This window comes from Bos mutus, chromosome 8 (genome assembly GCF_027580195.1).
Source record: "Bos mutus isolate GX-2022 chromosome 8, NWIPB_WYAK_1.1, whole genome shotgun sequence".
Lineage (NCBI taxonomy): Eukaryota > Metazoa > Chordata > Mammalia > Artiodactyla > Bovidae > Bos > Bos mutus.
In genome coordinates this window covers 14,153,487-14,170,538 of record NC_091624.1, presented here as the reverse complement: position 1 = coordinate 14,170,538, position 17,052 = coordinate 14,153,487, and the positions used below count along the sequence as shown (strand labels likewise).

The 17,052-nt window shown below is 48.1% G+C and overlaps 1 protein-coding gene across 10 annotated transcripts in view; it reads right to left on the bottom strand.

Moving 5' to 3' along the window:
• Positions 1–17,052, bottom strand: part of EPB41L4B (erythrocyte membrane protein band 4.1 like 4B) — a 138,807-nt gene that overhangs the window by 72,036 nt on the left and 49,719 nt on the right. For 9 of the 10 annotated variants that reach the window (XM_070375140.1, XM_070375142.1, XM_070375145.1 and 6 more), the window contains exons 5-13: positions 16,646–16,690; positions 14,482–14,534; positions 10,039–10,159; positions 8,654–8,741; positions 8,408–8,496; positions 8,042–8,111; positions 7,779–7,948; positions 5,549–5,658; positions 3,254–3,284 (exon numbers count right to left, since the gene is read on the bottom strand). In XM_070375140.1, the coding sequence (XP_070231241.1) occupies positions 3,254–3,284; positions 5,549–5,658; positions 7,779–7,948; positions 8,042–8,111; positions 8,408–8,496; positions 8,654–8,741; positions 10,039–10,159; positions 14,482–14,534; positions 16,646–16,690 (777 nt within the window). The remainder of the gene's footprint in view (positions 1–3,253; positions 3,285–5,548; positions 5,659–7,778; positions 7,949–8,041; positions 8,112–8,407; positions 8,497–8,653; positions 8,742–10,038; positions 10,160–14,481; positions 14,535–16,645; positions 16,691–17,052) is intronic. The other variant, XM_070375144.1, reaches the window with a different exon arrangement.

Genomic DNA, 17,052 nt, shown 5'->3' with positions numbered 1-17,052 from the left:
ATTGATTACTGATTTATTTAACAGCTATAAACTAATTTAGGATGCTGGCTACTCTGTTAGCAACTTTTACAAATCCTATTTCTTTTTGGTTACCAGCAGTTTAACTGAGTACATAATTGGGAAAACTAAATAGCAGCTCTCATTAGTCACTTAAAGCTCACAAATTTTAAAAAAGCTCACAAATAAAAATATCTAGGTAAGATCCCAGAATCCCAGTTGTGATGTTACATTTTGGAGGTAAAAAAGAGGTCCTTTCACAGTTGGGCAAACCAAGTAACTTTAGCGCCCGTTTCAGGTTTCCCTGGCATCGCTGGGTGGCCCATGGTATCAGGCAGCTCCAGTGACGCCCAGGGCTTTCTCCAGTTGACAGAAGAGTCGCGGGTCCCCTCTGAGCATCCACCACCACGGGCCCCACTTCTCTCAACAAGGCAGCCATGACATGGCCACCACTCTGGAAGGTTCGTTCCATATAAGGTTCTGTCCTGGGAACTTCACATCTTGTCATTTAATCCACACAGCAAGGCTATGAGGTGCATACATGTTACCACCTCATTTTATAGATAAAGGAATGGTTGTCTAACAGAGGAGTTAAAACACTTGCTGGCTAGTCCACAGCAGAGACATTCTTTGCATAATCTCTAGGCCCCCTTTCTGCTAAGCCACCCTGGCTCTCTGAGAACCTGAGGAAAGCTTCCAGGCTCCTCATGCACGATCCTATGTTGACGGAATCTGAAGTCTAACCACTCTGGTCGGAAGTATGGACAGAGACAGCTGGTGTGAAACACAACGCTTGGCCAGAGAAACCACAAACCAACCTAAGCACAGCCATCGGGCTACGCTGCTAGGGTGGCATGTTCAAAATCAAGGTTTCTCCAGCAATGAGAAGGAAACCCATCATGGCTATGAGTCTTGCTTGAGGTCCAAATAGTCCTGGGCTCCAGTTTTCAGAGAGGGCAGTGCACAGCGCCAGGCTCTAGGCCAGATTCACCCCCTGCTGCCCTTCCCTAGGAGGGCTAAGTGTCTGCAAGATGCCGTACTCCTGACATTACCTCGGTCCTCAGAGTGCAATTGTATCCCCAGCTCCCACAGCACTCCTCCCCACCCCAGGATCCCACAGGCTGTGAAGAGCAATTGAACAGCTGCGAACAGTGGTTATTAGCTCATTTGTTCCTAAAGGGTATATTTACTGGGGTTGGTTTTTTCCCTTGGTGGAGTTGTTTTTTTTTTCTTTTAGCTTGTTGTACTTCCTGATATATATAATCTCTACTAGATGCTATGAGGAAAATGTAATTTTATTAGGGAAAAACAAACAAAACAATCACTTCCTGAGTGAGCAAAGGAAAGAAACGTAAGTCATAAGCCCCTGAGAATGAAAAGCAAGACACACACTAGCCACCACAGGGATCCTGGAAACACAGCAAGCTTGTGGGCCTAAAACTAACCCACGTGGGATCCCTGAGCTCTCCTCTTATTCTCGAGGTCCAAGCCTGGTGTGGAGCAGTTCAACAGGCCCCTCGGGGCCTTCGTGAGATGCTGGGAACTGAACCCAGACACAGGAGTCAGACACCTGATGCCCAGCCGAACGAACGGCACCACAGGCAGCGTGTGCAATCAGAGATGCAAAGCTGAGTTTTCCAGCTGTGTTAACACAAGGGCCAGCTACGTTCTCCAGAATCTTGGGGTCCCTGAGGTGTCTTGAGGCTGCCTGGGTGTGGGGTGGGGTGATGAGCAGCAGTTGCCAGCCCTGCCTTCGGGTCCCAGCTCAGCAGCATCCAGAATAACGCCAACTGGTCTGTTCTCTGTCCTGGAAAACCTTCCACGGCAGGTTTCCCCTAGGGGGCCAAAGCCAGAGGCTAAAGAAGTTTGAAAAATACTTAATCGAGCCCAACCTCTTTGTTTTCAGATGAGAAAAAGGAATGCCCAGAGCTGGTTAGTGCACCACTGGGGCTGGGCAAGAGGCCTCCCAACGTCTCATCACCAGCCCGCTCCTCCGCACGCTCCGCCAACTGCCCAGGGTGCACAGCGCCCCAGAGCTGTGCTGACCTCAAAGACCACCCTCTCCAGCAGCCTGAGCCCTATGCCTGGGATGGCCAGAGACTTCCTAAACAGGACCACCAGTGGCTGAAGCTTGGACCCAGGGGCGGAAACAATTATAGTCTGGGGTTCTCTAACATAATAGCTGTCCACCAACAATTATAGTCTGGGGTTCTCTAACATAATAGCTGTCCACCAACAATTACAGTCTGGGGTTCTCTAACATAATAGCTGTCCACCAACATTTATAGTCTGGGGTTCTCTAACATAATAGCTGTCCACCAAACATCAAAGCTCACATAAGAAAGCAATTGTTTCAGGGAGAGAAAGGCACATACCAGGTGGGACAGACTGGGACCTAGATCCCCGGGAGCTTTAAAACCACAGATGCCCGGTCCCCACCCCCAGAGACTGATTAGCCTGGGGTGCGGCCTGGCCGAGGCTGTCACCAGCTCAGCAGGTGATTTCAATGTACAGGAAAGATGTAGGCCACCTGTGTGGTGGGGGCGGGGCGGCAAACCACGCCCCATGGGCCAAGCCTGGCCCACCTGCTTTTGTGAGTAAAATTTAATTGGAACACAGTCCCGGTCATTCACTGACATCCTGTCTGTGTTGCTTTCATGCTCTAAGGACAGAGCAGAGTGGTCCTGAGACAGACAGCAGAGCCTACAACATCTAAAATGTTTACTACCTGGCACTTGACAGAAAAAGTTCACTGACATCTGTGCTAGAGACTTTCAGTCTCATGACGAGTTCTCTTCCTGCAGGAATGTCACTGGGTGTCTGATAAAGGTCTTCCACGTGGTCTGACATAAAACCCACATGTCACTGAGCGAACCCAGCTTTTCTCCGGGAGCTTCGGCTTTTCCATAGCATGGCCCCTCTTTCCCACCACCGCCTGCAGAGCCGTTAGCACACCCTGTCTGTCCCACAGACGCCGATCACCTTCGTCACCACTGTTACAATACCCAGAGCACAAAGCCACTCAAGCAAAGCAGCTGTGCTTTCCAAAGTAACAAACTATCTTGGAACGTTCTATTGTGTACTTGTTGAAAGCCAGGTGGACCATAGAGCCTGGCAGCAGAAAAAGGGGGTGGGAGGATGGGGACCATCAAGGGCCTCACTTCATGATTTAATTGTATTAAGGATAAACATCACCACTGCAAATAAATACAATAATTCGACAGCAGAGCTGTCCCCAGACTCTGCGGGCACTTACCAGAACTGAGCTGCTATCACTGGGTTACTTGCTTTAAAGGAAAAACAGAAAAAATAAAGACATTTTAGAGAGCTTGACCACTTTGGACCACTTTTTACCAATGACTGGGGAAGAGACTTCCATGATCTCAGAGCAGTCCTGATCCCAGGAGGCAGACTCTTCACCCTGGTTACTTCTCCTTTCTGGAGAAAACATACATCACCTTCTTGCTGTGCCCCACCCTCTGATTCGCTCTGAAAATGATCGCTGAGCTAGTTCTCAGGACCAGGAGCCCTAGGACACAGAGACGAGACAGTCCCTGCTCTCAAGGAGCTCACAGTCTTCTTACAGATAGAGACTGCATCGGGAGACACTACAAATGGAAATACAAGCATGAGCCTGTGCAGGGGAGCTCAGGGCAGACGCCTCCAACCCAGCCCAGGTGTGAGTCTGGAGAAGGATCATGGACAGAGATAGATCTTCTGTATCTAGACTCCATTTTGTTATGTGAAAACTGGAGCACGGAAAATCGTTACATGTTTCCCGAAGAGGCCAGAACTCTGCCTGGAGAAAATGCCAGGAAAATAAAGGAGGAAAAGAGACTGGAGACCAGGAAGGGAAGTCGAGGAGAAGCACAGAACCATGGAGTCAAGGCCCCTCCCGACTGCAGCAGCCACAGCCTCTGTGTCTGCACACCTCCAGGGGCTGGGGACTCACTCTCTAAAGAGGGAGCACTATCTCTGGCCGGCCACATCAGAAAGTTCTTCCTTATACCGGGGTGTTTCTGGGCAGCTTTGAACCAGTAGGCTATAAGCACAGTGCTCGCCAGGGAGGTGAACACAGCTCTTGGGACAGAGCATGCTCTCGTCTCTCCCCCCACCCCATCATCTGTCACTCCCAGCTCCTGCAATCAATCACCCTTCAAGGATCCACCACCCTCCCTGGACACACCCCCACCCTCTCAACCTCTGGCCTTTCTTGAAAGTGAGGCCACGTTCCCTGGGCTCTGGGGATTTTCCCCCCCAGAGAAGCAGCCAAGAATGTCTTTAGAGAGTTTCTGGTCACCAAACTACTGCTCCGTTGGTTTACAAAAGAAGGAAACTGCGGGGAACGCAAGGTTAAAGATTCTAGAATGGGAAAGCATAGGCGCCAGGTCCCACAAAGGCCCGAGTTATACAAGAAAAATATATGGAATGGCCACTACACTGATATCCAAGCAGGGGACAAGGGAGGGGTAGGGAGAATGCAAAGGTTCTGCTATAAAAGAACAAGCATCTTAGTGCTAAACTCGAGGTCCTAAATGAAGGAGCAAGCAAGTACGGGCACGGAGAGCTAGGCTTTGGGACTGTAAACAATCCTGGACCGCTCATCTTCTGACTGCACCTGTAGTGGGTACTAGGGCCATACACGTGCGTGGCCACAGTAGTAAACGACAGACCAAGCTCAGGGAAGGGAGGAGTAGGGCCCACATCCCGGGGTCTGGCTAAATTCAAGGGCGGGGAATGTTTGGATTAACTGTGGGCCCTGAGTCCAGTATGTAAGAGTTCTGGTTCTCCTCTTACAGAGTCAGAACTCTGGTTAGCACGAGACTGATGTCCCCACGTGAAACTGGAAGATGGAAGACAGGACTTCCCGGGTGGTCCAGTGGTTAAGAATTGGCCTGCCAACGCAGAGGACGTGGGTTTGACCCCTGGTCTGGGAAGATTCCACATGCTATGGTACAACTAAATCTGTGTGCCACAACTATTGAAGCCCACGTGTCCCAGAGCCCTGCTTCACAAGAGCGACAGAAGCCCACCCACCACAACTACAGAGTAGCCCCCACTTGCTCTAACTAGAGAAAGCATGAGCACAGCAATGAAGGCCCAGCACAGCCAAAAATAAATAAGTAAAATAGATTTAAACCGAAAAAACCACCACCAAAAAACCCAAACAAAGAAAAAGATAAACTGGAATATGGAGGAGAGACAGGGACAGTTTTTCCCTCAGAGACACATCATCGTCTTCCACAGGCAAGAAACAAGTTCACCGATGACATCTCTGAGGTCCCAGGTCCCAAAGAAGCAAACAGGCGCAAGAAAGGAAATATGGAAAAGGGAGAAGAGATGAACGCACCCAGTGGGAAAGACTGAAGACAGATGGATGGTGAGAGGAGCTTGATTCCCACCAAGAGAATCCCACTGGGGTTTTGCTGAAAGATTCATCGTGACAGAGAACAATAAACAGTTCCTCCAAAAACTGCTTCACCAAACTCCTTGGGGCTTAACCAACTAAACCATGACATAAAATTCCAAAACAGAATGCAAATCACACCACCTTTGAACGTCGAATGTCTTCGGGATGGATAGCGTTTACTAGGCTTTCTCTCGAAGGTGCTGGTTCTTCGTAACCTGGCGCCATGTGTCGCTTGATATTCCGTCCGCCCACTGGAAAGCAAACATTTCACGGCATGCTACCAAAATCGGAATGTTGGTACAGTGTATGTATTTGGAAGTGAATTTTTATATTCAAGAGCTCCAGTGTAAATTTCAACTTATCTCGAACTCGTTTGGTAAAGACACACGCTAAATTTAGCTGTTTGGAAATAAAATCACCATTGCCAAATCCAGGCTGTATTCTGTATCTACCAAAGGACAAACCTACAATTTAGGGACCAGCCACTTGACCATACAAACCAAGGAGGTCCAAGTATCTGGAACGTTTGAGTAAGAGAACACCGAATTGCACATAAAATAACCTTTCATAAAACATATTAGGTAGATGTTCAACTCTTTTAAAAGGCTGTTATCAGTGACCACTTAAACTAAACCATGGCTTTCCTTGCTATGCCCAGGAAAACACTGCTGCTTTCAGCAAGGCTCTCAATCACCCTGACGCCCAGCTGCAGCTTCCAGGCGGCAATGCTGTCTTTGTCTGATCTATCACTGCTTCATTCCAGCCATCCTTGGTTTACAATTTATCACCTGGAAGGAGGCACTTGCCACCTGCTCTAACTGCCTCCCAGGGGCAACCTCATCTCCAAACTCCCTTCCATCTCATGCCTCTTTTTAAAGAGCACAAGGGAACCTGGGCTAGGCCAAGCCCCACGGGAGTGTCCTCCCGGGATAGAAGCCTGTCTGGGCAACTTCTACAGTCCCCTGCTCATTTCAACAACAGCAGACTTCAGAACACCATGCAATGTCTCTGCCAGGCTTTGCGGTCATGACATCTCCGACCCTCCACAGGACCCATGATTTGAGTATTTCTCAGCAAGGACTTAGTACCCCCACTCCCCTCTGCAGCATTTAAAAATACAATCAAACAAAGTAATTCTTTAAACACAAGTGCACAGCCATTTCTGTGCACAGCCAAAGAATCTGAAATGAACAAATCCTCTGGCATTTTAAATAGAGTTCAAGGACATGCCATGTGTGGGAAGAGGTTATGAAACCATGTGAAGTTTCAGATCTTGTAACTGCAATTCCTAGATCTGTAAACACGCCTCAGAAATCAACCCTGGGAGTGTATTTAAAATGGACATTTTCAGGTTTTATTCATACAGGCACATGTGTGCAGCCACAGACTCTAATTACAAAAGTCTTAGCTGGGGTCCTAAATCCTCATTTTTAACAAACACCCAGGGAATCCTCGTGCACTTTAACAGACATGGTCTTAGAATCACAAGTAAAAACATATCAGAATAAATTCTCTTTCTCCAGAGTCTTTTCAAATACTCCTGAGCCCGTCTGGGTCATTCACACAAACGGTGACATCCGCTCTTATTCCTCCTGCTGCTGCTGCTAAGTCGCTTCAGTCGTGTCCGACTCTGTGCGACCCCAGAGACAGCAGCGCACCAGGCTCCCCTGTCCCTGGGATTCTCCAGGCAAGAACACTGGAGTGAGTTGCCATTTCCTTCTCCTAACTGTCACCAAATACCTTGATGTTGGCATGTGACAGGCCATAGAGCAGTGGTTAAAATATAAGACAAAGGACCCTGACTGCCTGGGGTTGAGGCTCAGCACTAGCACTGACTGACGGTGGCCCTGGGCGGACTATCTACACCCCGGCACTAGTTCCCTTATTCGCAAAATGTGCATAATCTGAGGACCCATCTTATTAAGGCCACAGGAAGGATTCCCCAGTTGGTACGTGAAAAGCTCCAGTGCTGGGTGGTTGATGGGGCTTTCTGAAATGATGCTCCTGTTCTACCTACAAGGGTACCGCCCAGTGTGGCAGCCACCCGCTTTCATTTGCACCGGGCTCCTGAAGCCTGGTTAGTGAGACTAAGGAACCACATTTTAACATGTATTTAACATTAATTAAATAGCCACCTGTAGCTCGTGTCTACTGAATTAGACAGCATGGTTCCAGCTGAATGTCAGTGGTTAAGCATTTTGTGATTATTAGTCTCATTTTATCAAGCAGGATAGGTAGGCTGAAAGAGCTCAGATGTTAAGAAAGAAGCTGGAGCGTGAGGTCCAATGCAAGTCCCCGAATGCACATCCACGGCTCCTTTTCCCCAGAACACCGCCGCTGCCCTCCTTCGAGCTGTAAAAATGGCGCCTACCTGAACCGGAAGCGAGAGCCCAGCCGGATGAAGTCCGACCTGTTGGACTTGCTGTTTCCCGGCGTCCGCAGCCGGAAGAAGGCGTGATGCTCCACGGCGCACTTCCACAGGTGCTTGCAGGTCCGGGCGCTGTCCAGGCGGAACACGAACGTGTGCTCCTGCTCGCGGCCCTCGGAGGGGAAGTGTGGGTTCCGGTTACGCGGGGCTGGTGACACCGATGCAGGGTCACTCCCGGCGAAGAGGAGGGATGGGGCAAGGCTTACCTGATCGTCATCCTCCACCACCACCAGCGTCAGTTTGCTCTTTTTAAAATCCATTTTGGTAATTTTCGGCCTGGCCAGAGAGAAACCATTTTAAAAGCACAGTCTGCAGGAGCAACCATCTACACATTACATAGCCCTTTCCTCTCTACCCGTTACACTTTGATTTGCTTAAGAAATCATTCATTCAGGTAAGTGTGATTATTCAGAAGCGCCACTTCCATTGTCAGACACCCACACACGCAAGGGTCTGTGTGTTTTTAAAACGAATCTGGGTGTTGCCAGTATCCCTCGATCATCATCCCTCACATAGAATTCCACCACAAAAGAGGAAAAAGACATTTTTAATATAGGACAAAACTAAATTACCAAAAGAATAAGCCTATTTTGTTAGCTCCTTCAAAGATTAATATGCCTGTCGGGGTCAGTCCAAGAGAATATTCACAGCCATCTCTTCCCTACAAACAAACGAAGGCACAGTCGGTAGAAGGTTCTAACAGGTGGTCACAGAGCAGAATGCAAAACAGTTCTTCACCGCGTTACTTTGTTTGCACATTGTTTACACATTTTTCCCATCACAGGGAACCCCAGTTACTTAAATGGCACAGTTCTTACCCTGACAACGTGCATGTCTACCCCATACATTTCCAGCCACTTCGCTTTATTCAGATAGGAGAGTTCCGCCTGGGCAGGGCTCTTTCCCCTTAGAGAAACCAACAAGACACGTGTGAACTGCCATGTGGACACCCACAGGAGTCTGCAGGGCACGGCCACTCTGAGGGTGCTTGGGGCAATTAAAGGGACGAGGGATGCCATCTACATTAACATGACACAACCTCCAACGACAGACTGCTAACAGAATGAGGACAGAGCAGGGCTTACGATGTGAACGCTTGAGGAAGCACTTGTGTGTGTGTAGATACGTGCCCATGTGTGCAAAGGAGAAAGGCTGAGTATACATAGCTGACTGCTCAGAGCATCCTCCTGCAGGGCAGAGAGTAGGGTGGGGCATATGGGGAGTGGGGTATGGCAAGATCCTATACCCACACTTTTCTACGTTGTTTCAGTGGGGTACAAGAATGTGCTGATGTCACCTGCCATTTTCAAGAGTCAGAATGGCTGCGGGACACCGTGAGACCATGGTAAGTCTCTGAGTCCAGGAGTGACTCGGCACGGGCAGTGTTTGGGGAGGATGGGCAGGCAGTAGGAAAGGCAGCGGGCCTGTTCTCCAGGCATAAAACTGCCAGGCTAGGGTGACTGAGGGGGAAAAGGGGACAAAGCAAAGGATAAATGACAGGGCTGGATTTAGCTGTGGGGACCACGTGTCCTGAAATGTAACTCTGTACAACACATGATCTAAGATTTGAGTGTCCCCGTAAGGGACCACAGGACACATTTCTTTAGGATTATGGCCTTGAAGTTCAGGACATGCGCACAGCCCCTGGTATGCAGACTGGCTGGATCCAGGCAGCAACCCCCTGGCTTGTTCAGGAGGCTGGGCTAGTGGCCCTGGTTATTCGATGAGCAAATCAGGACCAGGCCCTGCATTTCTGAGAGGACCCAGAATGTGGTTTGGTTTTTACTGTACAGCTCGGGAAAGAGAGATGTCCTGTGAGCCTTTGGAAAAGCAGGGCTGAAGCACAGCAGAGAAAGCAGTGAAGAGCTGGAGCTGTTTCAGTCATCAGTAGAGCCGCTCCACCAGCAGATAAGAGTCTGACCAACGTTTGTTAGTCGCTCAGTTGTGTCTGACTCTTTGTGACCCCATGGACTGTAACCTCCAGGTTAAGGCTCCTCTGTCCAATGGGATTCTTCAGGCAAGAATACTGGAGTGGGTTGCCATTCCCTTCTCCAGGGGATCTTCCCGAACCAGGGACTGAACCTGGCTCTCCTACATTGCAGGAAGATTCTTTACTGTCTGAGCTCTCAGGGAAGCCCTCTGACCAACGCTTACACGTGACCAAATGCATACATTGGAATGCTGGATGGTAGCATCAAGGTACCTGCATTCTTTCCATCTCTGGAAGATATCAAATTCCATTGCTTCTGTCTGATTTGGAATGAACCGAAACTCAGACACAAGCTCTGGTGTGTGTTCTGGAAGCTCGCACTCCCCAAGCTCGGCTGCAGGTTTCATAAAAGGGAGAAAACACGAGACAGTGAATGCTTCTGGTTATTGCAGCAGCAAGTCCAAAGGGACTCTGCCCGACTGTAAACAGCACAGGTACCCCCTCAGGTACAACTAAGGCCCTCCTTTCAGGAGGACTTAACTCCCACTCGGTCCCCACAGATACATTCAGAATCCCTTCCAATCACTCCAGTGTGCTCCCCATTGGGCCATACACCATCATCTCGATTATGACTGTCTGTCTCCCGACTACTTCTCCTGCCCAGGGAGGCTGTGATTACATTACCCCCACCAAACTGTAGTGCCTAAATTTGCAATAAAAGGCAACTGCCAGGAATGGGGACCTGCCCAGGAACATCCGTGTAACAAGGCTCTCGTTAAGGGTGGGTCTGAGCAGCACACCAGAGTCTGCAGTGCTGGAGAGGACCAATCAAGAATTCAGCACAGGCAGGATCGGGTGTTGGGGTGGGGGAATGTTAGGAGGGAGAGGGAAGGCATGAGGAGGGAGGGAATAGGGGGTGAGAGGGCTGCGGAAGCAACTGCAACTCAGGCAGAAGCTGGGAGGGAGGCGGCTGTGCAGAAAGGAGCAACAGCCACGTGGGCGAGCCCAAGCAAAGAGCCCAAAGCCGCCCCCACAGAATGCAGGGCCGGAGGACACAGGAGGCCCATTCCTCCTCGACCTGAATGAGAAAATCTCTCTCCACTCCCCCAACCCTCGCAGGACAGGAGGCAGAGCCCAGAGGGAAAAGGAATCCCCCAGAGGCCCCTTTGCTCCTTTTCTGCAATTGCCTCTAGTACCTGGCCAATACAAAGCGTGGTCAGCAGGCCAGCAGTGTGGCCATCGCCTGGGAGCTTGCTTGCCATGCAGAATCTCAGGCCCCACCTGAGACCTGCAGGAGCAAACCCGCCTTCCACCAGGCACCCAGGAGGGTGGGGCACACGTTACTTGGAAAAACATGCATCTACAACAGGGGTTTTCTAACAAATATGCATCAGAACTGCCTGGAGGACTTGTTAAAACACACATGGCTGGCCCCCACGCCTAGAAGTTCTGAATCCATCGGTCTGGAATAAGGCCTGAAAACCTGCATTTCTCTTTTTTATTTATTTTTAACTGGAGGATACTTGCTTTACAATGTTGTATTGTTTCTGCCATACAACAACATGAATCAGCCATAGGTTTACATATGTCCCCTCCTTCTTGAACCTCCCTCCCACCTCCCACCCCAAAAACCTGCATTTCTAACAAGCTCCCAGGTGATACTGATGGAGCTGATGCAATATATTCCCAGGGAACATACTCTGAGAACCACTCCTTAACACAGAATCCCACCAACAAGCCAGCACATGACCAAACACCCCGAATTGACAGCAACCCTTAATGTACCTAACAGCCCTTTCCACTGGCTTCTGAGCCCAAATCCCAGTGCCCACCCTTCAGGAGAGGGACTCCTGTGGGCTTGCAGAAGAGGATGAAATGTCCCTGTCCACCCAGAGGAAGCACTGATACCAAACTGGGAGGGCTTGTGTGAGGACTGCACGACACAGCCTCTGACACTGGTTGGGGAACTCGGAGCTGTCTCCTCACCTGACCACAGCCCCTCAAATATGCAGCTCTCAGCTGGACGGCAGCCCTAAGACCACCAGGGGTCTGAATCAGGGTATGCGGCTGCTGGGGACTCTGGGCACAGCCACAAGTGATGCTTCTGCTCTGGACACATTTGCCCAGAAAAGGGGAGGGCTGGGCTTCCAAGGCTGGGGGCTGCAACTGACCTCTGACCTAGACTTTACCCTGAAGCTGCGGACCCAGCAAGGTCAGAAGGGCTGTCTGGAAAGAGGTCTCCTTGATATGAGCCACCCTGCAGCATGGGCCAAAGTGAGCCATGCATTTACTGGTGTGTCTGCACCAGACTTGATTAACTGTGCCTCTGACATGGCCAAGCACAGGAGAGAGAAGCCAATGACAAGGTTCCCACGAGACCAGGTGAGGGGGCTAGTGTCCCGCCTTATCATTAGAGGGACTAAAACAGGCCTGAGGGACACCCATCCTGAGGAAGCATGCTGCCTGCCTTCCAAGAACCTGCCAGCAAGAGCACACTTCGCTTAGCCGTGGTGGGGGGTGGGGGGTTGGAAGAAACAGCTCAGAGGCAGGAGGGCTTGACTCCCACTTGACCGGTGTGACCTGGGTAAAGTCCCTTAACTGCCTGGGTCTCTAATGCCTTATCCACAAACCTGAAACTTACAAAGCAGGGACACACCACAAATGACTACGTTTTCCCTCCTCCCTTTTCTTTGTACCTGAATTAATTTTCAAATCAACCATAAAATTTGTTCTCAAAAGAGCAGAGCCTCCAAGCAGGGCCACTGCATCACAACAACGGAGGCACTGATTCAAGGACGACTGCGGCAAGACACGTGTTCATGGCTCCAGCATGAGAGGAAACACCTTTCCTCTCAGTTTTCAAATGCACAGAGGCTCTCAAGAAATTTCACAGTCCTTGGGGAGCTCTTCAAGTTCATTCTGCACTTACTGATCACCTACAATAAGCCAAGTCCCCATTCAAGAATAAGCAGTAAAGGTGACTAAAGAACTGAAGTATCAGCAAATGGGAGTAATCTGGTCATTAAAAACCATCTTTATGAGTATGCTGCTGCTAAGTCGCTTCAGTCGTGTCCGACTCTGTGCGACCCCATAGGTGGAAGCCCACCAGGCTCCCCATCCCTGGGATTCTCCAGGCAAGAGTACTGGAGTGGGTTGCCATTTCCTTCTCCAATGCATGAAAGTGAAAAGTGAAAGGGAAGTCACTCAGTCGTGTCCGACTCTTAGCGACCCCATGGACTGCAGCCTACCAGGCTCCACCATCCACGGGATTTTTCAGGCAAGAGTACTGGAGTGGGGTGCCATTGCCTTCTCCCTTTATGAGTATAAACATGATGAAATATATGTACTAAAATTACCAAGTAGAAAACCATACAAAAAAATCTATACAACTCTGACCAGAACTACATTTTCAAAACTCAAAACACATAAAAACTCTGCTTGTCTGTGAATAGGATGGTAGGTTCCTTCCTTGCTTCTACTCGTCTGTTGTCCTGATAGTGTATAATAAGCCTGCACTGATTTTATAATTTGAAAAAACTTAGATCAAGTTTTAAAGCTTGGTAAATACAAAAGTCAGAAGCCAAATCTTATTATGGTGTTCAAAAAGAATTAGTAATTATGAATGAATACATCATCATTCATTATCCCATAGAAGCCAAAGAGCACACAGGTAAAGAGTCCACAACATATGTCTATCTGATGTGCTAACGAAATTCCCTATGTGCAGCTACATATTAGTATCCTCTTAATTAGTGCTGGAGACTTTAGTGAGTGTTTCTTGGGCATCTTAAACTAAAATCCATCAATGCATCATATGGATGGAATGGTCAACCCTGAAAGCCAGGCAGGCAGCCCTCGTACCCGCCAGTTCCCACCCACATGCTGATGGCTCCCCTGTCAGCACTTCCAGCCTGACCTCTCTCGTGGAGCCTGATCTGCACTGACTCAAGAAGCTACCAGAGGCCCCACTAGCACCTCTGAGCCAAGAGACTGCACAGATGTCCCGCCGTGGAACCCAACTCTTAGTCTAGCCATTCGCTGTTACCATCACCCCTTCTCAGCAAAAGCCTAGCAGTCATCTCTGACTCCTCTTTCAACACCGAAGCCTAATGACTGGGTCCTTCTCCTTATATTATTGATGTGGTTTGGGGGGGTGTGTGTTTAACCCCAGCCTTGGTCAGTTTGATTTTTTCACAGCTACATCTCACTACACCCCCAGACCCAGTCTTGGTCTTGTTCCTGTCCCTTCTCCCCATCATAACCACTGTGGCCTTTCTAAAATGCACATCTGATGGGGCCTGCCTCCTTCTTCAAAGGCACCACTGCTGACAGCATGAAGCTGATGTGCTTTAAATGGGGTCAAGGTCACCCACTTTTCCAGATTTCTGAGCTTGGCCCTCTGTGTACTTCTCTTCTCTGTGCCCAGGATCCTCTGTTCATCTCCATCTACCCTTCCTCCCACGGGTCTGCCACTTCCGAGCCTCCTGCAGGTCTCTCCTGCCGAAGGAACCACACTCTGCTGTATGTGTGCACACAGAGTATGTGATCCTGCCTTGCGGTCCTCAGGGGACCGGAAGCTACTTGGAGATGGAGACTGTATCATGTTCATTTATACCCCCAAAGCAGAGCCCTGTGCCTGCTACATAGTAGACTGTCGTTTGTTCAAAGGAAAAGCAATAACTTTAAAATGCTAATTACCACTAAGGAGTAATGTACCTTGTAGGCAGAGAGCGGCTAATTCCACAGCTGTTTCATATGGGCATTTCAATCTTGGGGAAAAAAAAAGAAAAAATTAATTCTAAATATGAACTTTAATATTCATAACTATACAAAATGTCACTAAAACCATTTTTCAGAAGGTAGTGATATTTAGATAATGATTTTTGTTCTCTGTGGTTTCTATTTTTGCTGCCTACATTAAAAAATGCAAACAACCTGACTTACTCTCCCTGTTTCCCAAAGTCAGTTCTCCTCATATCTTAAATTAACCCCATCGAGGTACAGTTTCAACTCTAAGCATAATGGGCAATTTTCCTGAATCTGGCAAGAATGGGGAAGTTTGGAAAAGAGAATGAAAAGCCCTGCTCTTTGCTTTACTAGTTTTAAACTTATTTTATCTTGATTCGACACATGCATCTTTTCAAGGTGCCTTAAGTCTTTCTTGAAACAAGGTCCTAGTGTTAGAAATGAACAGAGAGACACTATATCTAAGATGGCCAGGACAGCCAGATACACCCAAGCGATCAAATAACTGAGACACTGCCACAGAGCTGTATTACTACAAATCCAGAGATCCCATTCATACTTGATACACAAATGTTGTTAGAAGAATAATAACGACATACATCGGTACAGCACTTCCTAGTTTTCAAAGCCTTTCACATGCGCGTATTATCCAGTTTGGTAACGACATACATCGGTACAGCACTTCCTAGTTTTCAAAGCCTTTTCACATGCGCATATTATCCAGTTTGGTAACGACATACATTAGTACAGCACTTCATAGTTTTCAAAGCCTTTCACATGTGCGTATTATCCAGTTTGGTAACGACATACATCGGTACAGCACTTCCTAGTTTTCAAAGCCTTTTCACATGCGCATATTATCCAGTTTGGTAACGACATACATTAGTACAGCACTTCCTAGTTTTCAAAGCCTTTCCACATGCGCGTATTATCCAGTTTGGTCAATGCGTCCAGTGTGTCAGCCCCTACTATGGGTGTGGCCAGTGCTCCCCACCCTTCACCTCAGAGGTAAGGAGCTGAGTGTTCAAGTGTCCTGCCCACCACTGGCCAGCTGGCAAATTCAATGCTGGGGCCAGAACACCAGGCTACTGGGAATATAGTAACGTCAGGCTGAGGTGCATGTCAACTGCAAAGTGCTGTACAAATCCAAGATGTCGCCACTAATGTTCTTCCAGACCGAAGACAATCACCAGGTAAGAGGCTTTTAGTATGGGAGCACAGTATGGTGAGAGAGAAATACACACACACGCTTTGATATACACACAATCAAAGATCCGCTATCTGTATCACACTGCTAAGGCGAATGTATACACTGTACAATCTACTTGTTCTAGAGTGTACATTTCACTAGGATTCTTGTAGCACATATTCTACAGAGAATTTGCAGATTCAGAAATCACATTTTAAATCTCCTTCAGGTTATATTCAAAATCAAACTGTATTCTTGTCAAGAGCAGGTATTGCTTTTTAGATTCAGTGGGTCTTAGTTCTTCATGTAGCAGAAAACAGTCAATACGTCTGGTGAAAAATGACACAGCTGTAAAAGTTGTGACTGCAGAAATCGCATATCCTTAAAATACATACACTGCCTGTAAAATCAGTCACTTCAGTGCCAATGCTTGTCGTGCTCAACACTGTATAGCCAGAGGCCTAGGCCTTAAAAACCATTTTTAAGAGAGGAAAAGGAAATGAGATGAGACATCTAAACCTCTTTCTAGTAGAATCAGAATGTAACCTCTTTAAATAAATGCAGATGGTGATGAGCGAGACTTTCAGATGATCCAAATACTTGTAAGTGTATACATACTAATAAAGTATCTTGCTTGCAAACACAACAAAAGCCGTTATGAATGGGGCAATGATGTGACCAGGGAGAGAATGACTCCCAAATACACATCACTGAAGATATCAAATGCTCTTGGAAATGCTTCAAGCCATATAGGAGTTATTTAACATAAGATGTTGATGATAGTTATACAAGAATTAGACTCACTTTACAATGCCTGGTGTACTTTTTTGAATTTTGAAAATGGAACAAGGGTAACGAGTTATAAAAAAAACACACACAGTGAATTATTTAGAAAATACACTATGATCTATCTTGAGTTAATGGTTAGAAAAAAAACATACTTACTTTCCTGAAAGAATGTCATGCCTGAGTTGTAAAACAAACAGGTACCTGATAAACATATACAAAAGTCAACAGAGGGTCACTGTTCCCCAGCCACTTCCAATCCCCAGCTTCCCAGCACTGCTCCCACCCCCACGCAGTCCGGAAGTCTGCATTGTAACAAGGGAGTCCAGGTCAGATGAGAACCTGGGTGGAAGCATCTCCTCCTGTCCCAGGAAGGCATTCCAGAACCTAGCTAGGAAGGTGAATGCATGTAGGAAATTTGCAAGATACTCGGAGGATGGAACATGGAAAGCTGCATGGTCCAATGACGCCTCCTCAATGCCCGTGAGCCTCCAGGAGACAGACAGACAGACAGACAGACAGACACACATACACACACACCTCACACAATCCAACAGGTAGGGTGG